At 41.4% G+C, this 18,295-nt stretch overlaps 2 protein-coding genes and 1 long non-coding RNA gene across 3 annotated transcripts; all 3 read right to left on the minus strand.

Moving 5' to 3' along the window:
- Positions 1 to 3,640: 3,640 nt before the first annotated feature.
- Positions 3,641 to 6,238, minus strand: LOC108932368 (uncharacterized). Its single transcript, XR_001965985.2, has 3 exons — positions 5,643 to 6,238; positions 4,762 to 4,876; positions 3,641 to 4,175 (listed from the first exon to the last, which is right to left on the minus strand). It is a non-coding gene; the product is annotated as an uncharacterized LOC108932368 (long non-coding RNA).
- A 112-nt stretch (positions 6,239 to 6,350) lies between these two features.
- On the minus strand, positions 6,351 to 8,943 carry LOC108932191 (lebercilin-like protein). The gene is made up of 4 exons (XM_018748434.2): positions 8,918 to 8,943; positions 8,134 to 8,423; positions 7,478 to 7,998; positions 6,351 to 6,617 (listed from the first exon to the last, which is right to left on the minus strand). The coding sequence occupies exons 2-4, from the start codon at positions 8,384 to 8,386 to the stop codon at positions 6,351 to 6,353; spliced, it is 1,041 nt and encodes a 346-aa protein (XP_018603950.2). The 5' UTR covers positions 8,387 to 8,423; positions 8,918 to 8,943.
- Positions 8,944 to 13,094: 4,151 nt separating this feature from the next.
- Positions 13,095 to 18,175, minus strand: LOC108932192 (lebercilin-like protein). Its single transcript, XM_029255888.1, has 8 exons — positions 18,139 to 18,175; positions 17,289 to 17,529; positions 16,685 to 17,205; positions 16,182 to 16,319; positions 15,846 to 15,915; positions 15,398 to 15,564; positions 14,209 to 14,323; positions 13,095 to 13,754 (listed from the first exon to the last, which is right to left on the minus strand). The coding sequence occupies exons 3-8, from the start codon at positions 17,090 to 17,092 to the stop codon at positions 13,138 to 13,140; spliced, it is 1,515 nt and encodes a 504-aa protein (XP_029111721.1). The 5' UTR covers positions 17,093 to 17,205; positions 17,289 to 17,529; positions 18,139 to 18,175; the 3' UTR covers positions 13,095 to 13,137.
- Positions 18,176 to 18,295: the final 120 nt, after the last annotated feature.

Genomic DNA, 18,295 nt, shown 5'->3' on the forward strand with positions numbered 1-18,295 from the left:
TTACGTTATGTGTACTAGCGACTCCCATTGCTTCATTTGAGAATATTCAAGACAACTTCCGTCTTACCTTGTGTGTCATCTAACAGATCGTTTGGGTGACTTTGGAAAACCTTGGCGTTGGTTGCCTTGGAAACCGGAAAAGCATGACGTCATAATTGGGAGCGTGCGGCAACGTATTATTATACTGTAGTGGCAGGGTGGGCGGAGCCTTCCCCAACATCTCCTGCCGCTGTGATTAAATACGTTTTATGTAATCTGAGACTTCTGTGTATTGGGTTAGTGTGAAAACTATTATGACTCTTTACGATGATACGAATTAAAATGGTCTGACTTGCCATTATCCTTTGATTTTGGTAAACAAAATCTAGTAAATGTAAAGGTTTCATAATATCATAGTTTTGCTACAATTTGCTTTCATTCCCATTGTAATAATACTGATCCAGCCCATAATATTGATCCATTTCATTTTTTTAATATCGCACAGCCTCATAGAGCTACTCCAGAGGTTTTCCTCAACGTGCGGCTTAGTAAGCAGTTACGTCTCGCAAGCCTGAGGTCTAATGTATTGACAGACAAGCTAAATGACCAATCATCGATTAGTCCCGCCCCCAAAGGGCAGTCAAGCAAACACGACATTCTGGAGTGAAAACGTAGTGTGGTACGGTTGGAGCGCGTGCACGTGTCTTTACTTTGTCCGACCCTTGTTGTATTAAATCCTGCAATAAATGTGTTAAATAAATGTATGTCGTGTAAAATTGTGCGTACTATAGAATATAAATACGTATATAAAAGAAAGTTGAAAGTACGCGCGAGGATGAAAAACATTTCGTTTTGATTTAGAATGATGTCGGTGTTTAAATTTCATTCATCACATGTTTATTGAAAAAATAAGGGTCGATTTGCTCGTAAAACATTTGAGCTTTTTCCTTGAACCACCATCTCGCCAAGTTTTCACGAGCAAGTTTTCTGTGCAGTCAGTGGGTGGATAAAAATAATAAGTGAAAATGCATCAAACTGTAACTACTTCTTTGTTCAAGTGTAGCCAATATTAGTAACGGTTATTTGGGCATAGCTGCACAGTGTTGGAGTTTCCTTATATATCTCGGCCTCTGGCTGAGCTCACATTCCAAACCTGCACCAGCAATCAGCCCTGGAGACTCGAGCCTTTACCCCCCTGGAAGCTTCTAGAACACAGTCAGTCCCATAGCAGTGTTTTCATTGAAGGAAATCTGCTCATTCATTCTCTCATTTAGCTGATGATTTTCTCCAAAGGAACTTGCAGTTTTAAGCTACTTATAACTATTTATCCATTTATACAGCGGGGTCATTTTACCAGAACCTGTTTCAGGTATGGGGGGACGCAGTGACACAGCAGGCTTGGCCAGGTCTCACCCTCTGGTGGGTCTGGGGTTCGAGTCCTGCTGGAGGTGCCTTGCGGCGGACTGGTGTTCGATCTGGTGTGTGTGTCCCCTCCCCCTCCAGCCCTGCGCCCTGTGCCCTGTGCCCTGTGTTGCTGGGTTAGGCTCTGGTTCTTCACAACCCTGCTCGGGACGAGCGGTTTCAGACATTGTGTGTGTTTCAGGTAAGCACCTTGCTTATGGGTACTACAGCTGGTGGTGATTCAAGCCTGTCGCTTCTGTGTCCAAATTCAGCAGCTCTAACCACTATGTCACCAGCTGCCCCATTCACTCTCACTCCTTCTTGTAATCTTGTAAATCATTGAGTTTATGCTGCTGAACCTCGAGGTTCTAAAGAAGTATGTCAGCTGTGTTACTGGGCTTCTTCTCTGATCAGAAGGCAGCAGCAGCAGGATGTACTTCAGACTCAGAGATCACTGAGTATAATACACCCTAACCCCTTTACAGGGACACTCGTTGCAGACATTCACGGTGCGGGCGGCATGGTGGCACAGCAAGTAGTGCTGGTGTTTCACAGTGTCTGGGTGGTACAAGAGGGCATGGGTTTGATCCCTGCTAAGTCTCTGTAGAGTTTGCTTTGTTCTCCAGGGTGCTCTGGTTTCCTCCCACAGTCCAAAGACATGCTGTTCAGGTTCATCCATAGTGAGTGACAGAGAGAGTGTGTTTCACTGATGTATGGATGAGTGACCCATTGTAAGTAGTGTATCTAGCAGTGTAAGTCACCACGGTGAATAAGGTGTGTGGGCTGATAACACTACATAGAGTTCATTGGAAGTTGCTTTGGAGAAAAAGCATCTGCTAAATCAATAAATAAATGTAATGTATGATCACTTATCTGGACCAGTTTCTTCCTTTCATGCTAGTGTGAAGACTGTCCTCCGACAGTCCAAATTTTTTGGTCGGTTTTGCTTAGATGGGTAATTGATCACGCTATGTGAACACACAGAATAATATCAAAATGGAGCTTAGAATGAATAGAATGAACCATAGAATGAATGAATGAATGAAACTAAACAAACTTCATTCACTCCAGAGGGAAATTCGCTTCGGTTGCAGCAGCATAAAATGTGCAACATAAATACCTGTGCACACATGTAAAGTAACAAAACATCAATAAGTGAAATAAGTGGCAAATAAAGTGAACAGGCAAACATTTAAATTCAAGAGAGGGGAGGAGTGGATTGAAGTGAGATGCTGAGAGAAGTGAGGTGGAGCAGGGTGTTATTGAATACAAACAAAAGTGCAGTGCCACTCAGTCACCCCCTCCTTATTATGGAGTGATGGCTACTGGTATAAGTGACCTCCAGCAGCTCCTTGAAGCACCATAACTGGATCAGTCTGTTGTTGAAAGTGATACTTAGTTTTACTACGGTGGCATACAGCAGGTGAGTGATTTTTCATGATGGACAAGAGTTTATATAGGTGACATACTGTATTGTGTGAACATTTTATTTTAGTTGAGTTTGGTGCTTTGTTTTCATCACAGGCCCAAAGAGCAGGAGCATCTGGTACCCATAATACAGGCCACCTCAGTCTCTCCCACATAGCCACTTGGTGCAATTTTCCGTTGGTCTCTGTTTATTGTGCCAAATTAAATACTGCAGACCCGAACCATGTTGCTGGACAGACAAATGAAAATCTGGAGCAATTAACAATTAGTTGCATTCAATTACTGTAAACATTGTAGTAATGCTGTAACTTGGTAGTGTAGTGGTTAGCACTGCTCTCTTTGTACCTGGAGGTTAAGAGGTTTGAATCGTACCTGTAGCACCATCACGTAAAGTACTTGCCCTGAAAGATCTTGATCTTGTAAAATTACTCAGTGGTTTAAATGATTGTACTTTGCTTTGGAGCTCAGAAGTCAAATTTATTGTCATTCCCACAATGTGTCTAGGACATACATTGGAGGGAAATAGCATTTCTCCTGGACCATGGTGTGAACATAGAGGACAACATACACATAAATCAACTGCAATGATATGTTCAGTCTAATAATACATTAAATAAATAAATAAATAAATAAATAATGAAGAGGAGGTAGTGCAAAAGAGTAAGTTTTAAGAACATCGAATAATAATGAATAAAAGTAAATGCAGTTGTGGACAGAACAGCTGAAAAACTAGACAATGACTGAAGCTGCCTGCAGTTTCTTTTAAGTAATATGAATAGCTTTTTCATTAGCTGGACAAATAAATTTTGAGCAAAAAATGTATTTTGGGTATTGAATGATAGGGATGCTAAAAATGAAATAAAAATATTTTCAGTCAAGTTCAAAAAACATACTGTACATTTAAGGCCATATCAGGTAAAATTGTTACAGGACCATTACGGTTCTCTGCCACACAAAGATGATCATATTGTTTTCCTTCATAGCAGAATCTTCGTTTTCTTTCCCGTGGGGTTTATATATGAGCTTTAGGATCTGGGCCTGACCTTTGACTTTGGTCTTGGTTCACTGAAAGTCACCTTACCAAAAAGTTCCTTCATCAAGTTCCACTTCTTCAGCTTGCCACTCTCCTCCTCCCGCAAGGCCACTTTGTGAAGGTCTGAAAAAGTGGGGCTTACAGGCCTCCGTTTCTAGGTGACGTGACTTTATGCGGCCTTCGCTGTAGGTGACGCGGTTCCTCCGCAGGTCCCACCCTGCTGTCGGATTCCTGAGGTGCGGGTTCTTCATGGTGTCTCTGAAGGCGCGGGTAGTGGTGCCTTCTCAGCAGCGATGAGGGAGACCTCCTGGTCAGCAAAGCGGCACTGGAGGGCCTTTGAGGGCGGTACACGATGTTGCTCGCTTCTTGCTCGTTCGGCTCTGCCTCATCATCCTTCCACAGCCTTACGTGATCCCCCTGGGCTTTAATCCCTTTATTTTCCCCCTCTGCTTCAGTGCGATTCTCCAGAAATTGCAGCACTAACTTGTGTTCCCTTTCAATGAAATCTATGCCCTTTGTTTTTCTATCATCTACAGATTGCAGAGAACTTCTCTTTAAAAATATTACACTCCTCTTTAAAACTGCTAAATAATGTTATTACTTGTTTTGCTTTCACTTTAGATGTAGCGAACCTCCCTGGTGCGTACGTACTAGGGAACATCAGTGGTCAGAGGGTACAGAGCAGTTGCTTAACATTGAAAGTAGCATTGGAGAAAAGCCTCAAGTGAATGAATAATTGTAAATGTAATGTAACACACCACTTAGTGGATAATGGTAGAAGAGGTGCTGGACTAGCTAACATCTCAGCGGATCCACCGGCCAATCACAGCTTCAAATGGCAAAATCTCAGTCAGTACTGGACTTAAAAGTAATACTAGTAGTAAATACTAGAAGTAATGCGAGTACAAGCAGTTACTCACCTGCAGCAGTTTCAACAGAAGTGTTTCCATATTTTGTTGTGTTTCCAACTATTGGCCCATCTTTTGCAGCACTTTCATTGTTCTTTGTTTCTACGTATCCAGTGGCAGGAACCTCCTAAAAAAGAAAAAGGTGACTTTCAACCCCTTGGCCATAAAGAATGATGGGTGTACTTGTAGAAATGATTGGTACGCGATTGGATTAAATCCATTATATGTTCACAGTGTTCTCCATGAAATGTATCTAAACATGCCTATATAGCCCACGTAAACAATTTCTGTACCTAGATCACACATTCAGTGTAAATAAGCTCAAACTGATGTAAACAAGGCATGTAGGATTGATTACTGAGGTTGTTCTCAGCCTTCGCACGTCGGCTACGAGAAACTATCACAATACAAGTGTCCCTTTCATACTGTACCGCAACCCTTCTTTTACTTCATTCAGTATTTTAAAACACTTAAGGGTTACTTTTGGTCTTCTTTGACAAAGTATTATTTATAACTGATGGTTGGTGGTACAACAAAAGAGAGGCTGTAAAAAAAAAATTGTGATATCAGACGAACACTGCATCTATAACCACATGTGTATCTAAAGCTCTTTGTATGCAAAATACACGGTTTTACATGTATTCATTTAGCAGACGCTTTTCTCCAAAGCAACGTACATCTCATGGAAAATACAATGTGTGCATTACATTAGGAGAAAGAGACATAGCTGCAGACGTGTGATTCTTCAGTACGGCTAGTTTCTTTCCACCATATGCAATGTTCATCACACGAATAACTGCATACAACTTTCAGAATATATTCTATAAAGAATAGCTTCTATATCAGAATATATTTTATAGTCAGATGTGTACACTGCTGTGGAGGAAAGTCACCTGGGCGTTATGGCTCGGCTCATTACAGCTCTCCGTGCTTTTGTGCTTCTGCAGGGTCATCTTGACGTCCCCTGAGCGCTTGTGTTCTACCTCTGCTGTGGAGGTACCTACCTCCTTGTGAACAGGGCACAATTGCTCTGTTTGAATGGATTTAGACTCTTTCGCAGCTGAGAAATTAAACACAGAGAGCACAATATAGATATAAACACAAAAAGCTTGTTAAATCGTAATTGACTTTCTGATCCCATCCGCTGTCTGTCCCCTGAGCCCCAAGAGTCACACTTATCACCCAACACACCATCCCAGGAGCAAGACTTCTTTGAAACAGATGTTTTGCTCACGAAAACGAGAATTGTATGACAATTATGCGGTATGGCTGACGGCTCAAATGAATCCTTGGGATATATTAGTCAAGGACATAAATCTTAAATACTGAGCAATACTAAAGGTACCTCTTCCTGGACTTCTTTCTGAAAATTGATACGAGTAGATATTTCTCATCTCCAAAAGTTGTACTTGCTCCTAAAAGTCACAGATTAATCATTTTTTGAACTGTGATGCAAAAATGATGTAAGATAAATTTAAATCTCACCAAACAGCACATTTTATCCTTACCCCTTTCTGCAATTTCTTATAAAGCCTTTTTATGGTGTAAGCTTAGATCAAATGTCTTTTTCTGTTTACTTGCAGTTTTTTTTGTGGAAAAATTCAATGTGCATTCCACTTTGTTTTATATAAAACATCTGCCAGCCTGAGTATACAGCTTACATAGTATTTTGCAAATGCATTATTTGTATGTGGGGAGGGGTAAGGGGAGGGTAACTTTAGGCCCCTTACACTGATCTTTTGTTTGAGCTGATTGATTTCCTCTTGGAGACACTTGGAAAGATCTCTGGCTTGATGGGTCTTCTGAACTTGGGAGGAAAGCTGACGATTAAAGGATGCATTTGTCAGCTCCAAGTTTTTCTCCAAGTTCTGGAATTGAAAGTAAACAAAAGTATGCAATGATCAACACTAAGAATAGTATTTAGTTAGGTGGGGTAAGTGCCAGTGAGTCAAGGTCACCTCATGGCGGCAAGTAACATTTTTCACAGAAGGGTAGGGTATGGTAATGGTTTACCAAAGCCTTCTTCCATGCACGTCACCAGACTGTGTGAAGAGGTTCCCGGCGAACAGAAAACACGAGCAAATTTTACAGACAGAGCTGGATTCAAATCTACATCTGAACCCACAGCCAAGGATTTTTGCCACCACGTCACATATACAGACAAACAATGCTGTGAGAAAGAACTCGCCTTCTTTATTTCTGCAGCTCTCTGGCATTAAATTCAAATCAGATCTCTTTGTTATTTCTAAGTACTATAGTAAGGGGGTGTGGTGGCGCAGTGGGTTGGACCAGGTCCTGCTCTCCAGTGGGTCTGGGGTTCGAGTCCCGCTTGGGGTGCCTTGCGATGGACTGGTGTCCCGTCCTGGGTGCGTCCCCTCCCCCTCCAGCTTTACGCCCTGAGTTGCCGGGTTAGACTCCGGTTCCCCACGACCCCGTATGGGACAAGCGGTTCAGAAAGTGTGTGTGTGTGTAAGTACTATAGTAGATGGTACAGTTAGTAAATTCTAAGGCCAGCAGGCTACTGGCAGTAGATTATTTCCAAATCCAGTTGGGCTGACTATTATTTTGTCTTTTTCATAGATGTAACAGCTGTCAGTGTGTTCGCATTTTCCACTTTCAACCTCCATGTCATAACTATTAAGTGCATGGAATCAACTGTAAATCAAAACAGTTTATTTGAAAAGGTGCGGTTCAGTATTGACCTCCACCCAGCAGCTGATGTGTCTACCTCTATCCTCTTGTTTTTGATGTCGAGCTCTAGGGTGAGGGCACTGACGTGCTGCACCAGCTTTTCCATCTCTCCCAAGCTGCGATCCTGGCTGAGCTGCTGGAGCCTCCAGAGGGCATCTCGGATACTCAGCAGCCGGGCCTTGCTGACGTGCAGCTGTCGGACCAGCGCTCTGTTACGGGCCCAGGCGTCTTGCAGCAACTCCTGCAGCGTGCGCACGGCATCGTTCTGTTGGGGTGGCACTTGGGGCAGGTTGTTCTCCCAGTTCTTCAGGTGCTGCAGTGCCACCTCCTGGCAACCATCCAGGCACTTCATCAGCCGTTTCTCCGCGGGGGCCGGAGCTGGTTGGTGTTGCAGATCCCATACCTGGTCGCCAAGCCGTCTGATGGGGTGCTGGTGGGCCGACAGGGTGCGTTGCATGGGACCTTCGTGGGGCTTGATGGGAGGGAGGAAAGATAGTCTGCAGTCTTGTGTCTGACTGTCTTCCTGCCGTCTGTATCTTGAGTCACCTCTATTTTCACCTTGAAGACAACAAATGAATATATATAAATCCTAATCTAAAATCTCCAGTCACTTCGTAGTAAATGTTAGGGTGAGAATATAAATTGTTGGTACAATTTTAATATTCCCCACCCCCATTTCAAATCACACTTTACCTTTCAAAGCGTGCACTTTGTAAAGTTTGTCTTGCCTCTCTTGGCGTGAGTGGGTAGTGAGCGTGAGATTATCTGCTTTGCCATCATTCAGTTTTGAACTGGTTCTACTGGAACCTCTCCTACCGCCGGTGGGCCTGCTGGTACAGGAGGAGGTGCACTCGAATAACAAGGAATATTCTGCGCTGCACAAGCCTGCGTCACCGCCAACTTTGTCATGCTGCACATCTTCGTGGTCCCGGTGTTTGAGTGACATGTCTCTGCAAACGTACCAGTCAACACCAATATGACCCCTAGAATTAAAATACACATTTACAAAGATTTCTCTGTACATTTGCAGAATACACAGTGGTTAACCATAGGGGCATCTGGTACTGCAGTGTTTTGAGCTGCTGTTAGGAATCAGAAAGAAGTGGTAGGTTTGAATCCCACCTCCAGCTGCAGTACCCTTGAGCAACGTACTTACCCTAATTTGCTCCAGTAAAATTACCCAGGTGTAATGGGTAAATAATTGTAATTAGCTTCACATTGTAAGTTGCTTTGGAGAAAAGTACTTGTAGGGAGCAATTTAACAAATTTAACTTTCAGAAACCAGATAGAATAATAATTCTTTTATCATTGCGATTTCTAAATTATAATTATATTATCATGTCACTAGCGAATACAAAATCTTGGAGGCAACGGACCTACCAGCTTTAAAAGTAATGAACCAATTGCACATCACACACTTCTTGTACACACCATATCATATGAGAGACTATGTAAATAATTAGCAGTTCCATTTTACCTCGTGTGCACTCGTAACAGGTGTTTTTTTGTGCGTTACTATAGAAAACGTTCATGTCGGTTGTCTTGGAAACGAGAAAGCGACTTAAGAATCGTAAATGACGTAATCACGTAAAAAAAAAAAAATACAGCACGTGCACGTGAAAGACAGCGGAACGCTACGCTGGGAGCCGAGCTATAAATTGTTGTATTGATTAATTTCCGTACTGGGGAAGGTTTGCTTTTTTTTCCTTTGTTTAATTAAGCGATTATTTGACCCAAGTGTGAGCCACGTGTTTCAATTGCGGGGTATTATTCTGTTAAATTATGTTCTGTTTTTTTCATGCTCGGAAGAACATCACATAAATTATTGCCAGGCAGTGTTATTCTTGGTTATTCCCTCCGGCTGCTGCCTGTCTTATTAAATAAGAGAAAATAAGTCTTTATTTATAATAAAATGACTGAGTAAAAGTCATTCTTACTGACCTTGTTGTATCCTTTTGCACCTGACCCAGATGCAACACACACACACACACATTTTCGAAACCGCTTGTCCCATACGGGGTCGCGGGGAACCGGAGCCTACCCGGTAACACAGGGCGTAAGGGGATGAGACACACCCAGGACGGGATGCCAGTCTGTCACAAGGCACCCCAAGGGGGACTCAAACCCCAGACCTACTGGAGAGCAGGACCTGGTCCAACCCACTGCGCCACCGCACCCTCCTCCAGATGCAATAGTTTTGTTAAATTGTTGGGTTTTTAGTTTCCTTGCAAAACACATGGGGACCTAATCTTATGAACATCTGAGTTACAAATTTTCCAAGATGATCTCTCACATACACACTTTCTGAACCGCTTGTCCCATACGGGGTTGCAGGGAACCGGAGCCTAACCCAGCAACTCAGGGCATAAGGCTGGAGGGGGAGGGGACACACCCAGGACGGGACGCCAGTCCGCCGCAAGGCACCCCCAAGTGGGACTCGAACCCCAGATCCACCAGAGAGCAGGACCCCGCTCAACCCACTGCACCACCGCACCCCCCACCGAAGATGATCATTTCCCAAATTATTTATTCATTCCTAAACACGTTTTCTTCATAGATATATTGATTTTTAAACTCAGTTTCATAATGGCTTTTAGATGCCAAATGCAGTCAAAATAGAAACACAGGCTAATTTCTTTAAGAATGTTTTTTATAATAGCTATATCCAAGACTTTTACAGAAACTTCCCAGCAAATAAATAGAGGTACGTGTCACTTTTTTGACTGCAAATCGAAAGCAACCAGATATTGACAACTGTTCACGTGATAAATCGATCGCTTCTGCATGGCCAGTTATGTCGTGTCCTCGGTGGCAAATGGAACATTTTAAAGTGAGACACTTTTTAATGCGTTCTCCCCACAAGATCCTCTGCGACACTGCAACTTATTCTCCTTTCTCTACTCCACTCTTTCATTCCCCTGTGGCATCTGATGTGCAGGATGAACACTGTGCTGTCTTGTGTGCATAAAGCACAAAGCAACACACACTTATCTTTTTATTCAATCATTTTCAAGTAGACTTCAATGCTGCTTCATGTTAATAAAAGATAACATGAACTGGTGTCCACTTCACATTGTATCCTGCCTCATACCCCAAGCTTCTAGTAGAGAGAGACACTGAGAGTTTATGAAGAAAGAATAAATGTCTTACAGTGATTCCAAAATGTATTATAGCTTTGTGATTTTAGCAACCTAAACTGTGAATAAATCAAGGGATTAAGCTGTTTTATTAAGATTTGTTAGAATGTAATGCTGGTTGGACCTATGAACAAACATGCAGTCCCATTTGTGCTCATTATTTGAGGTGCAAGTGTAATTACATGCTGTTATTTGTATTTACTGTTATTTCATGGACTAATTTATTGGTGCTCATAATCCACTACATGTTGTACTCTAGGATGTAGATCGCTTCAAGTAAACCTTTATAATCACAGCTGTTGGAGAGTTAAATGAGACAACGCCTGCACTGCTCTGCATATTTTTTTTTTTATTTTTTCAGTACAATCAGCAATCAGTATCACAATACAAGTTCCATCGTCCATGATAGCATTTGAACAACTTTTTTTTACAAACAGAGGTGGGTAGTTGAAAACAATATTCAAGTAAAGGTACTCTGTTACTTTAAAAAAATTAGGAAAGCGCTTGTCCAAAAGTTTCCTTGAGTAAAAGTAAAAAAAGGTATCAGGTCAAAAATCTACAACAGCACTCAAGTCACAGTGATTCAGATTATGCATTTTAATGTTCTAAACCATCAGAAAGTTGACAGCTTCAATGTACAATTTTCGCTCATGAAAAAATATATGCAAGCAAAAATTTAAAATATTATATTTAATAATAATAATTAAAATATATTTATGTAAAATAAAATATATTAAATTTGAGAAATTAAAGGAAGAAATCAAAGCAGAAGGACCGGAAGAAACTATCCAGCTTTCCTATAAAATTAGGAAAATGTGTTCAGAATTTACATTCAGCAATAAATTACAAAAAATGCCAAAGACGTTCAGTAGTATTGAAAAAAATTGCTATCATTATATAAAAACGTCTGTCAAAACACCACCCTTTGCAGCATTCCTTTAGTAAAAGGACAAAAATGACATGGAAATAATCACAGAAATGCGACAAAATGATCCAATAACACAGCTTCTGTGTACTGCCATCGCTGAGCATTACTCTCTCAGTCAGGAGGAACGTACAATTAGCACAGCGAGTAGAAGCGACAAAGTAAATGAAACACATTACTACCCACCTCTAGTTACAAGTGTGGAAAGCAGGCTGTTTATCACTGGAGTGCTGGTACAAAGACGGAGTGTCACAGAATTCTTACATCTTTAAATGTAGCTGTCTTTTTAGCTGTTATTAATTTGGTAAGTACCTGAAATAGAGAATTAAGTAGGTGCTCACCACATCTGCAGGAAAAAAACTAAAAGTGGTGCTAGGCCCCCAGAGAAACTGAAATAAAGTATTGCAAGGCCAGCAATCACAGTATACTTATTTATTGCAAACAGAAAAGTAAAAATCCGACACCAATGCGTTTCGGACGTGGGCCTTCCTTGCTGTGACCATAAACTTTTTGTTGCCAACTGCATCATGTGCACTAGCGACTCCCACAACTTAATTTGAGAGTATTTAAGACAACCTTCCACCTTTACACGTAATTTACCAATTACATGTCATATTTAATACAAAAATACAAATTTTATTCCTTTATTCATGCATCATCTATAACCACCTGTCCCAGAAGCATGCGGCCATAGGCTAGGCAGAGTACACTCTGTACAGGACCCCACTCCATTACACGGAAGCCACATACTTGCCCATTCCCTCACAGTTTCATACACTACAGACAATAAAGAGTCACCAAAGCACCTCAAACACATCTTTGGACAGTGGGGGCAAATGGAAACACCTGGAGAAAACACATATGAACATGGGGAAAACATGCAAACTCCACAAATAACTAACAGGGTCAAACATAGTCTTACTATACCTATAATAATTTCTATTAATTTCTATATTACAATAATATAAATATACAATAGAGATTTGTTTTTTTTTTTTAATTTGGCTTCTCCTGTAATGTGATCTACTGTCTCAAAAACTTATCACAAGTTGTTTTAAGTGCATTTTCTGAGAAGTGGTGAAAAAGTTGTTTCTGAAACAATTCAGATTTAAACTTTTCTTTAAAAAACTTTATCCAGTATTTCTAAGCATAGCTGCACTGGGTTAAATTTTTCTTTTATACCTTGGGGCTGTCGTTGAGCTCACTTACAAATCTGCACCAGCCACCTGTCATGGAGACATTAACATTTACCCCATGGAAGCTTCCAGAAAACAATCCAGTAGTGGGCCATATTACTTTAAAAGAGTTGTTACTTAAGTAAATGTTCTTATTAACCTTTACACTTGCTTCCCTGTTGTCCTTATCCTCATACAAACCATTGGGTTTGTCCACCTAAACCTCATGGTCCCACAGAAGTATGTCAGCTGCATTACTGTGCTTCCTCTCAGATCAAAAAGTAGCAGGATGCGCTCAGCTTCTTGAAGGCCCTTAAGATCGAACACACAGAGATGGACATCACATCCAATGAGGACAATACTAGAAACGAAAACATTCACAAGTGTCCACCAAAACATACATTTATTTAGGGCATATATTAACTAAAGGTTTTTTTTTCAGAAGCATTAAGTTTCTGTGTCAGTCAAAGATGATGATGTTGCTTTCCTTTAAAAGAGAATCTTGTCTTGCATTTCCTGAGATGCTCATATCTGAGTTTTCGGATCTGGGCCTGACCTTTGACCTTGGCTTCGGTTCATCGATAGTCTCCTTACCAAAGAGTTCTTTCATCAAGTTTCTCTTCCTCGCCTTTGCCCTCTCATCCTCCTGCAAGGTCACGTGTTTGGGGGGGTTCACAGGTGGAAGTTTGAAAAAGGAGGGCTCGTACGCCTGTATGTGTAAATGATCTGACTCTGTGTGGCCTTCGCTGTAGGGGACGCAGTTCTTCTTGACGCGCCGTCCTGGTATGTCGTAGGCCGGCTTCCCAAGATGCATGTTTTGCACGGTCTCTTTGAAGATGTAATGGTGCTTCCGGATTAGTGCTGTGGAAGACTTCTGGGGGGACAGCGTGGTGGTGGTGGACGGGGAGAAAGTTACGTCACTACTTTCTAACTGTCTCTCCTCCTGGCAGGGTTTCAGTTCTTCCTCATGGACTTTACTTCCTGTATTTTCATCCTCTGCTTCGGTGTGATTCTCCAGAAGGTGAAGCAGTACTTCCTTCTCCTCACAAACATCTGTGTCTTTCACTTCTTCATCATCTAAGGATTGTAAAATACATCTCTTTGAAAATCTCGACATTAATCTTTAGTATTATGAAATAATTATTTGTTCTTACTTATTCTGTTGTTTCCATCCCTCATCTATGACTCATAGCAAAGACTCACTAACTGAGCTGTGTAGAAACCCCTTGCTATGTGCCAGGAAACAAGAGCATTGGGTTAGATCTTTTTAGCACACCTGCCGGCTAGCGGCTAGAGGTATAAGAGACAACGCCGATGGGATATGCGGCACATCTCTCTGCCGAGCAACCAGCCAATCACAGGTGTTCCACAAGTCCCCATCGAGCATTTATGCGTCAAAGATATGCCAACTTAAGCACTTTGCTCAGTGTTGGAAATCCCAGTCCCAATCAATGAATGATATAGCTAAGATTTAAGCCGACATATCAACCTTGATATGAGTGATGAGAATAAAAACAATGACAGTACTTACCAGCAACTATTTCAGCAGAAATGTTTTCCAGATTTGTTATATTCTCCACTAGTGGCCCATCCAGTCCTGTGCTCTCATCACTCCCTGTTTCTGTGTATTCAGAGGTAGGATCCTCCTGAAGAAATAATTAACATTATCCCATGTACATAACTAACATCATGTGTATGAAATCATTTGAAATATATGTACAGTTTTGTTAATGAAATGCAGGCTTCCTGGCTTAATGCACAATTGTATTCTGAAAATTTGGATTTAGGAGCCCATAATTTGTACTGAAAAATTTGCATAATAAGGTTCACCCATACATCTCAGTTTTTTGCATCTGTGTGCTGGCTTGTACGCAACTCAAATACCTTGTCATTTTTTAAAATCATAGTGTAAAATCTTCATCTATTATAATAAAAAAGGCCAAAGAGCAAAAAGTTTTAAAGTGCTAAAAGATGTTGAAAAGGTAAAGGAAAGCTTTACCTATCACTTGAAAACCTGAAGTGATAATATACCACAATTATTTTGAAAGGCAGTATCAGTGCAAATTACTTTGTGTATTTTGATTTACTAAGTTATATGAAATGAGACCCCGTATGGGACAAGCGGTTCAGAAAATGTGTGTGTGTGATACTTTATTAATAGTTCAGATAGACAGGGGTTCTGAGTGTTACAGGTGATTACATTATTATGAAAATAACTGGTGTTTTAATAATAATAGTGTAGGTAATGTTGTAATAATTTTATGTAGTGCTTTTACTGCTTCTCAAAATTCTTTAGAAAAAAAGAAATATGTGGGTTAAAACTCCAAAGCAAAGAAATTTACAATAAATATCAGCATTGAAAAAATGACAAAGACCAAGAGTAATCCATCCATCCATCCATCCATCCATCCATCCATCCATCCATCCATGCATCCATGCATCAGTAACTAGTTGTTCAGTGCAGGGTTGTGCTGGTCGAGAGCCAGGCCTCAGTTCATTTTAAGAAAATTCACCTTATAAGCAGGTTTATGCATTGCAGTTGTTGTGCAAGGAAAAAATGTATATCTAAACCAGCCTGTGTGGCCTAAGTAAAAAAAATTCTGATTTCTGACAGTAATCATTTGATGCAAATAATCTCTGATTTATGCAAATAAAGCAAAACGTTTCCACATTTATAAATGATGGTTGGTTGTAGTAGTCATCATAGGCTGTATAGTTACCTGGGTGCTATAGCTCTGCTCGTTACAACTCTCCATGCTTATGTGCGTCCTTAGGGCGATCTCAAAATCCTCTGAAATTTTGTGTTCTACCTCTGGTGTGGATGTAGCCTCTTCTTGGTGAACAGGGCATAACTGCTCTGTTTGAACTAATTTGGACTCTTTGGCAGCTGAAAAAATAAACATGGAATACACTATATGAATACCAATAAAATTAGATCCATTTTGGATTAACACTAATTCCCTTTCTAGTCCCACCCTGCTGTGCCTTGAGCCCAAAGAAGTCATACTCTTTACCCAATCCACCATCCCACATGACATAATTGACAGATTTTTTTTTGCAGATAATATCAATAATTGTATTACTTTAATCTGTATGGGGTCCTCAGGAATCCTTGAAATACATTCTTCAAGGATATGAATCTGAAGCATTGAGCTGTACTAAAGTTACCTTTTCTCAGAGGTCTTTCTACAAATCTGTATGAGTAGATATTTCTGATCTCCAGCAGTCGCACTTGCTCCTAAAATTCACAAATTAATGTAAATAAGTTTTTAAAATGTTGTGAGAAATATTGTAAGGTAATGGAAAGTGCACTGAACAGCATATGTAGTACCCTGGAAAAGCCTACTTTGCTTCTACAGCATTTTTGCCATCAAGCCTCATTATAGTCCAAGGTTACATCCAGTAACCTGTTGAGTTACCTTGTGTTAGCTCTTTGTTAAAAGACTAGGTGTACATTCCACTTCCAATTTTAATACAGAAAATCACATTAAATGTAAGTCTTACGTTGATCTTTTGTTTGAGTTGGTTGATTTCCTCTTGTAGACACTTGGAAATATCTCTGGCTTGATGAGTCTTCTGAACTTGGGAGGAAAGCTGACGATTAAAGGACGCATTGCTCAGCTTCATGTTTTTCTCCAAGTCCTGGAAATGAGAGGTTGCAAACACCTGCAGCAATCACATTCCTCAAGGGTGCAAAATAACTTTGTGTGTTACTGAATGAGGTTTGCATTGCAAAAACGGGCTATAAAACCAGCATTTATACACAGACCTTCGTTTTTAATACAGGTAATGTGTAACGTACAAATAGGAAGGTTATTTCAATGTGAGGTTTGATTGACTATTATTTTCAGTGTTTCTCTGAATATAAAATACAAAAGCTGTAAGTGCATTTCTCCCAGTATCAGTTCCAGTGTCACACCTACTGAGAAAGTGAGACTCAACTGTCAACCGTCCCTCTAAACGAGTGTTCAGTTCAGTGTCCTCCACCCAGCACCTCGTGCGTCTACCTGTATCCTCTTGTTTTTGAGGTCGAGCTCCAGGGTGAGGGTATTGACACGCTGTGCCAGCTCATCCCTCTCTCCCAAGCTTCGGTCCTGGCTGAGCTGCTGCAGCTTCCGGAGAGCGTCCCCGGTGTTCAACAGCCGGGCCTCGCAGGCATGCAGCTGGCGGACCAGCGCGCCGTTGCGTTCCCGGGACTGGCGCAGCAGCTCCTGCAGGGTGTGCACCTCGTTGTTGTGCTGGAGCAACACCTGGGGCAGGCCGTCCTGCAAATTCTTCAGATGCCGGAGCGCACCCTCCTGGCGACCCTGCTGGCGCTTAAGCAGCCGGTTCTCAGCGGTGGCAGCGGCCAGCTGCTGCTGTAGATCCCGCACCTGGTTGCCGAGCTCATTGATGCGCTGCTGGCTGGCCAGCATGACCTGCTGCACGGCAACCCCCTGGGGCTTGATGGGGGGAAGGAATGGCCGCTTGCGTTTTGCTGCCTGACCGTCCCATCGTTGCTTGCCTCGGAAGCCTTCTTTATTTACAGCTTTAAAATAATAATTGTACACATAAGCACTAATATTTTATGAAGATTTCAACACAACGTTTCCATTTGAAACCGTACGTCACCTTTCAAGCTGTGCACTTTCAGCTTTTCTAGCCTCTCTTGGCGTGAGTGGGTAGTGAGCGTGAGATCATCTGCTTTGCTCTCATTCAGCTTTGAACCGGTTCTCCTGGAACCTCTCCTGCTGCTGGTGGCCCTGCTGTTGCAGGAGGAGGTGGACTCGAATGACAAGGAGTATTCTGCGTTGCACAAGTCTGCGTCTTCTCCAACTTTGTCATGCTGCACATCTACCTGGAGGTGATGGTCCTGATGTTTCAGAGACATCTCTGTCAGTACACCACACCGTGTGTACTGCGATTAAAATACACACTTCCAAAGCTTTGTCAGCATACCTGTAGAATGAACGACAGCGGTGATATTAGAACGTCTTAAGGTAACCCTTCTGAGCCATTATTAACTTGGTGGTTTGCTGATATTTTAATCCAAAGGATCTGACATCATTTGCTCTTTCTTTCTGGGTATTTTTACCGAAGCAGCTGGGGTAAGTACCTTGCTCAATGGTGGGACTTGAACCAATAATACTCAGGTTAGTCCATCATGTCCTTAAACTCTACTCTGTTAAAAGTGTTTTAAGATTTTTGTTAATAAGAAGGAAATGCGAAGGTTTTACTGTCACAGCAAGGTAAAATAATTGCCATTATCATTACTTTATGTGTACTAGCGACACCGATGGTGTCCTTTAAGAATACTCATGACAACCTGGCAGCTTCAGAAGTAATTTATCAATCACAAATCATATACAGAATCGCAAAGTGTTATTCTCACTATATCTATAATAATTATGTGTCAGAAAAACATACATATAGCAAATGCGAGACAATTTTAATAATTGTATAGTGATAAGTTATATTTTACCTTGTGGGGAATATAACGGATTTTTTGCGTGACTCTGGAAAACTTTAACGTCGGTTGCCTTGGAGACCAGATAACGGGGAGCGTGTAGCGGCACAAAAACGTAACTTGACGTAAGTGCGTTTCTAGGCCGCGGTCCCTTTAAAGAGCCCGATGTAGG

Source organism: Scleropages formosus, chromosome 10, assembly GCF_900964775.1.
Source record: "Scleropages formosus chromosome 10, fSclFor1.1, whole genome shotgun sequence".
Classification (NCBI taxonomy): domain Eukaryota; kingdom Metazoa; phylum Chordata; class Actinopteri; order Osteoglossiformes; family Osteoglossidae; genus Scleropages; species Scleropages formosus.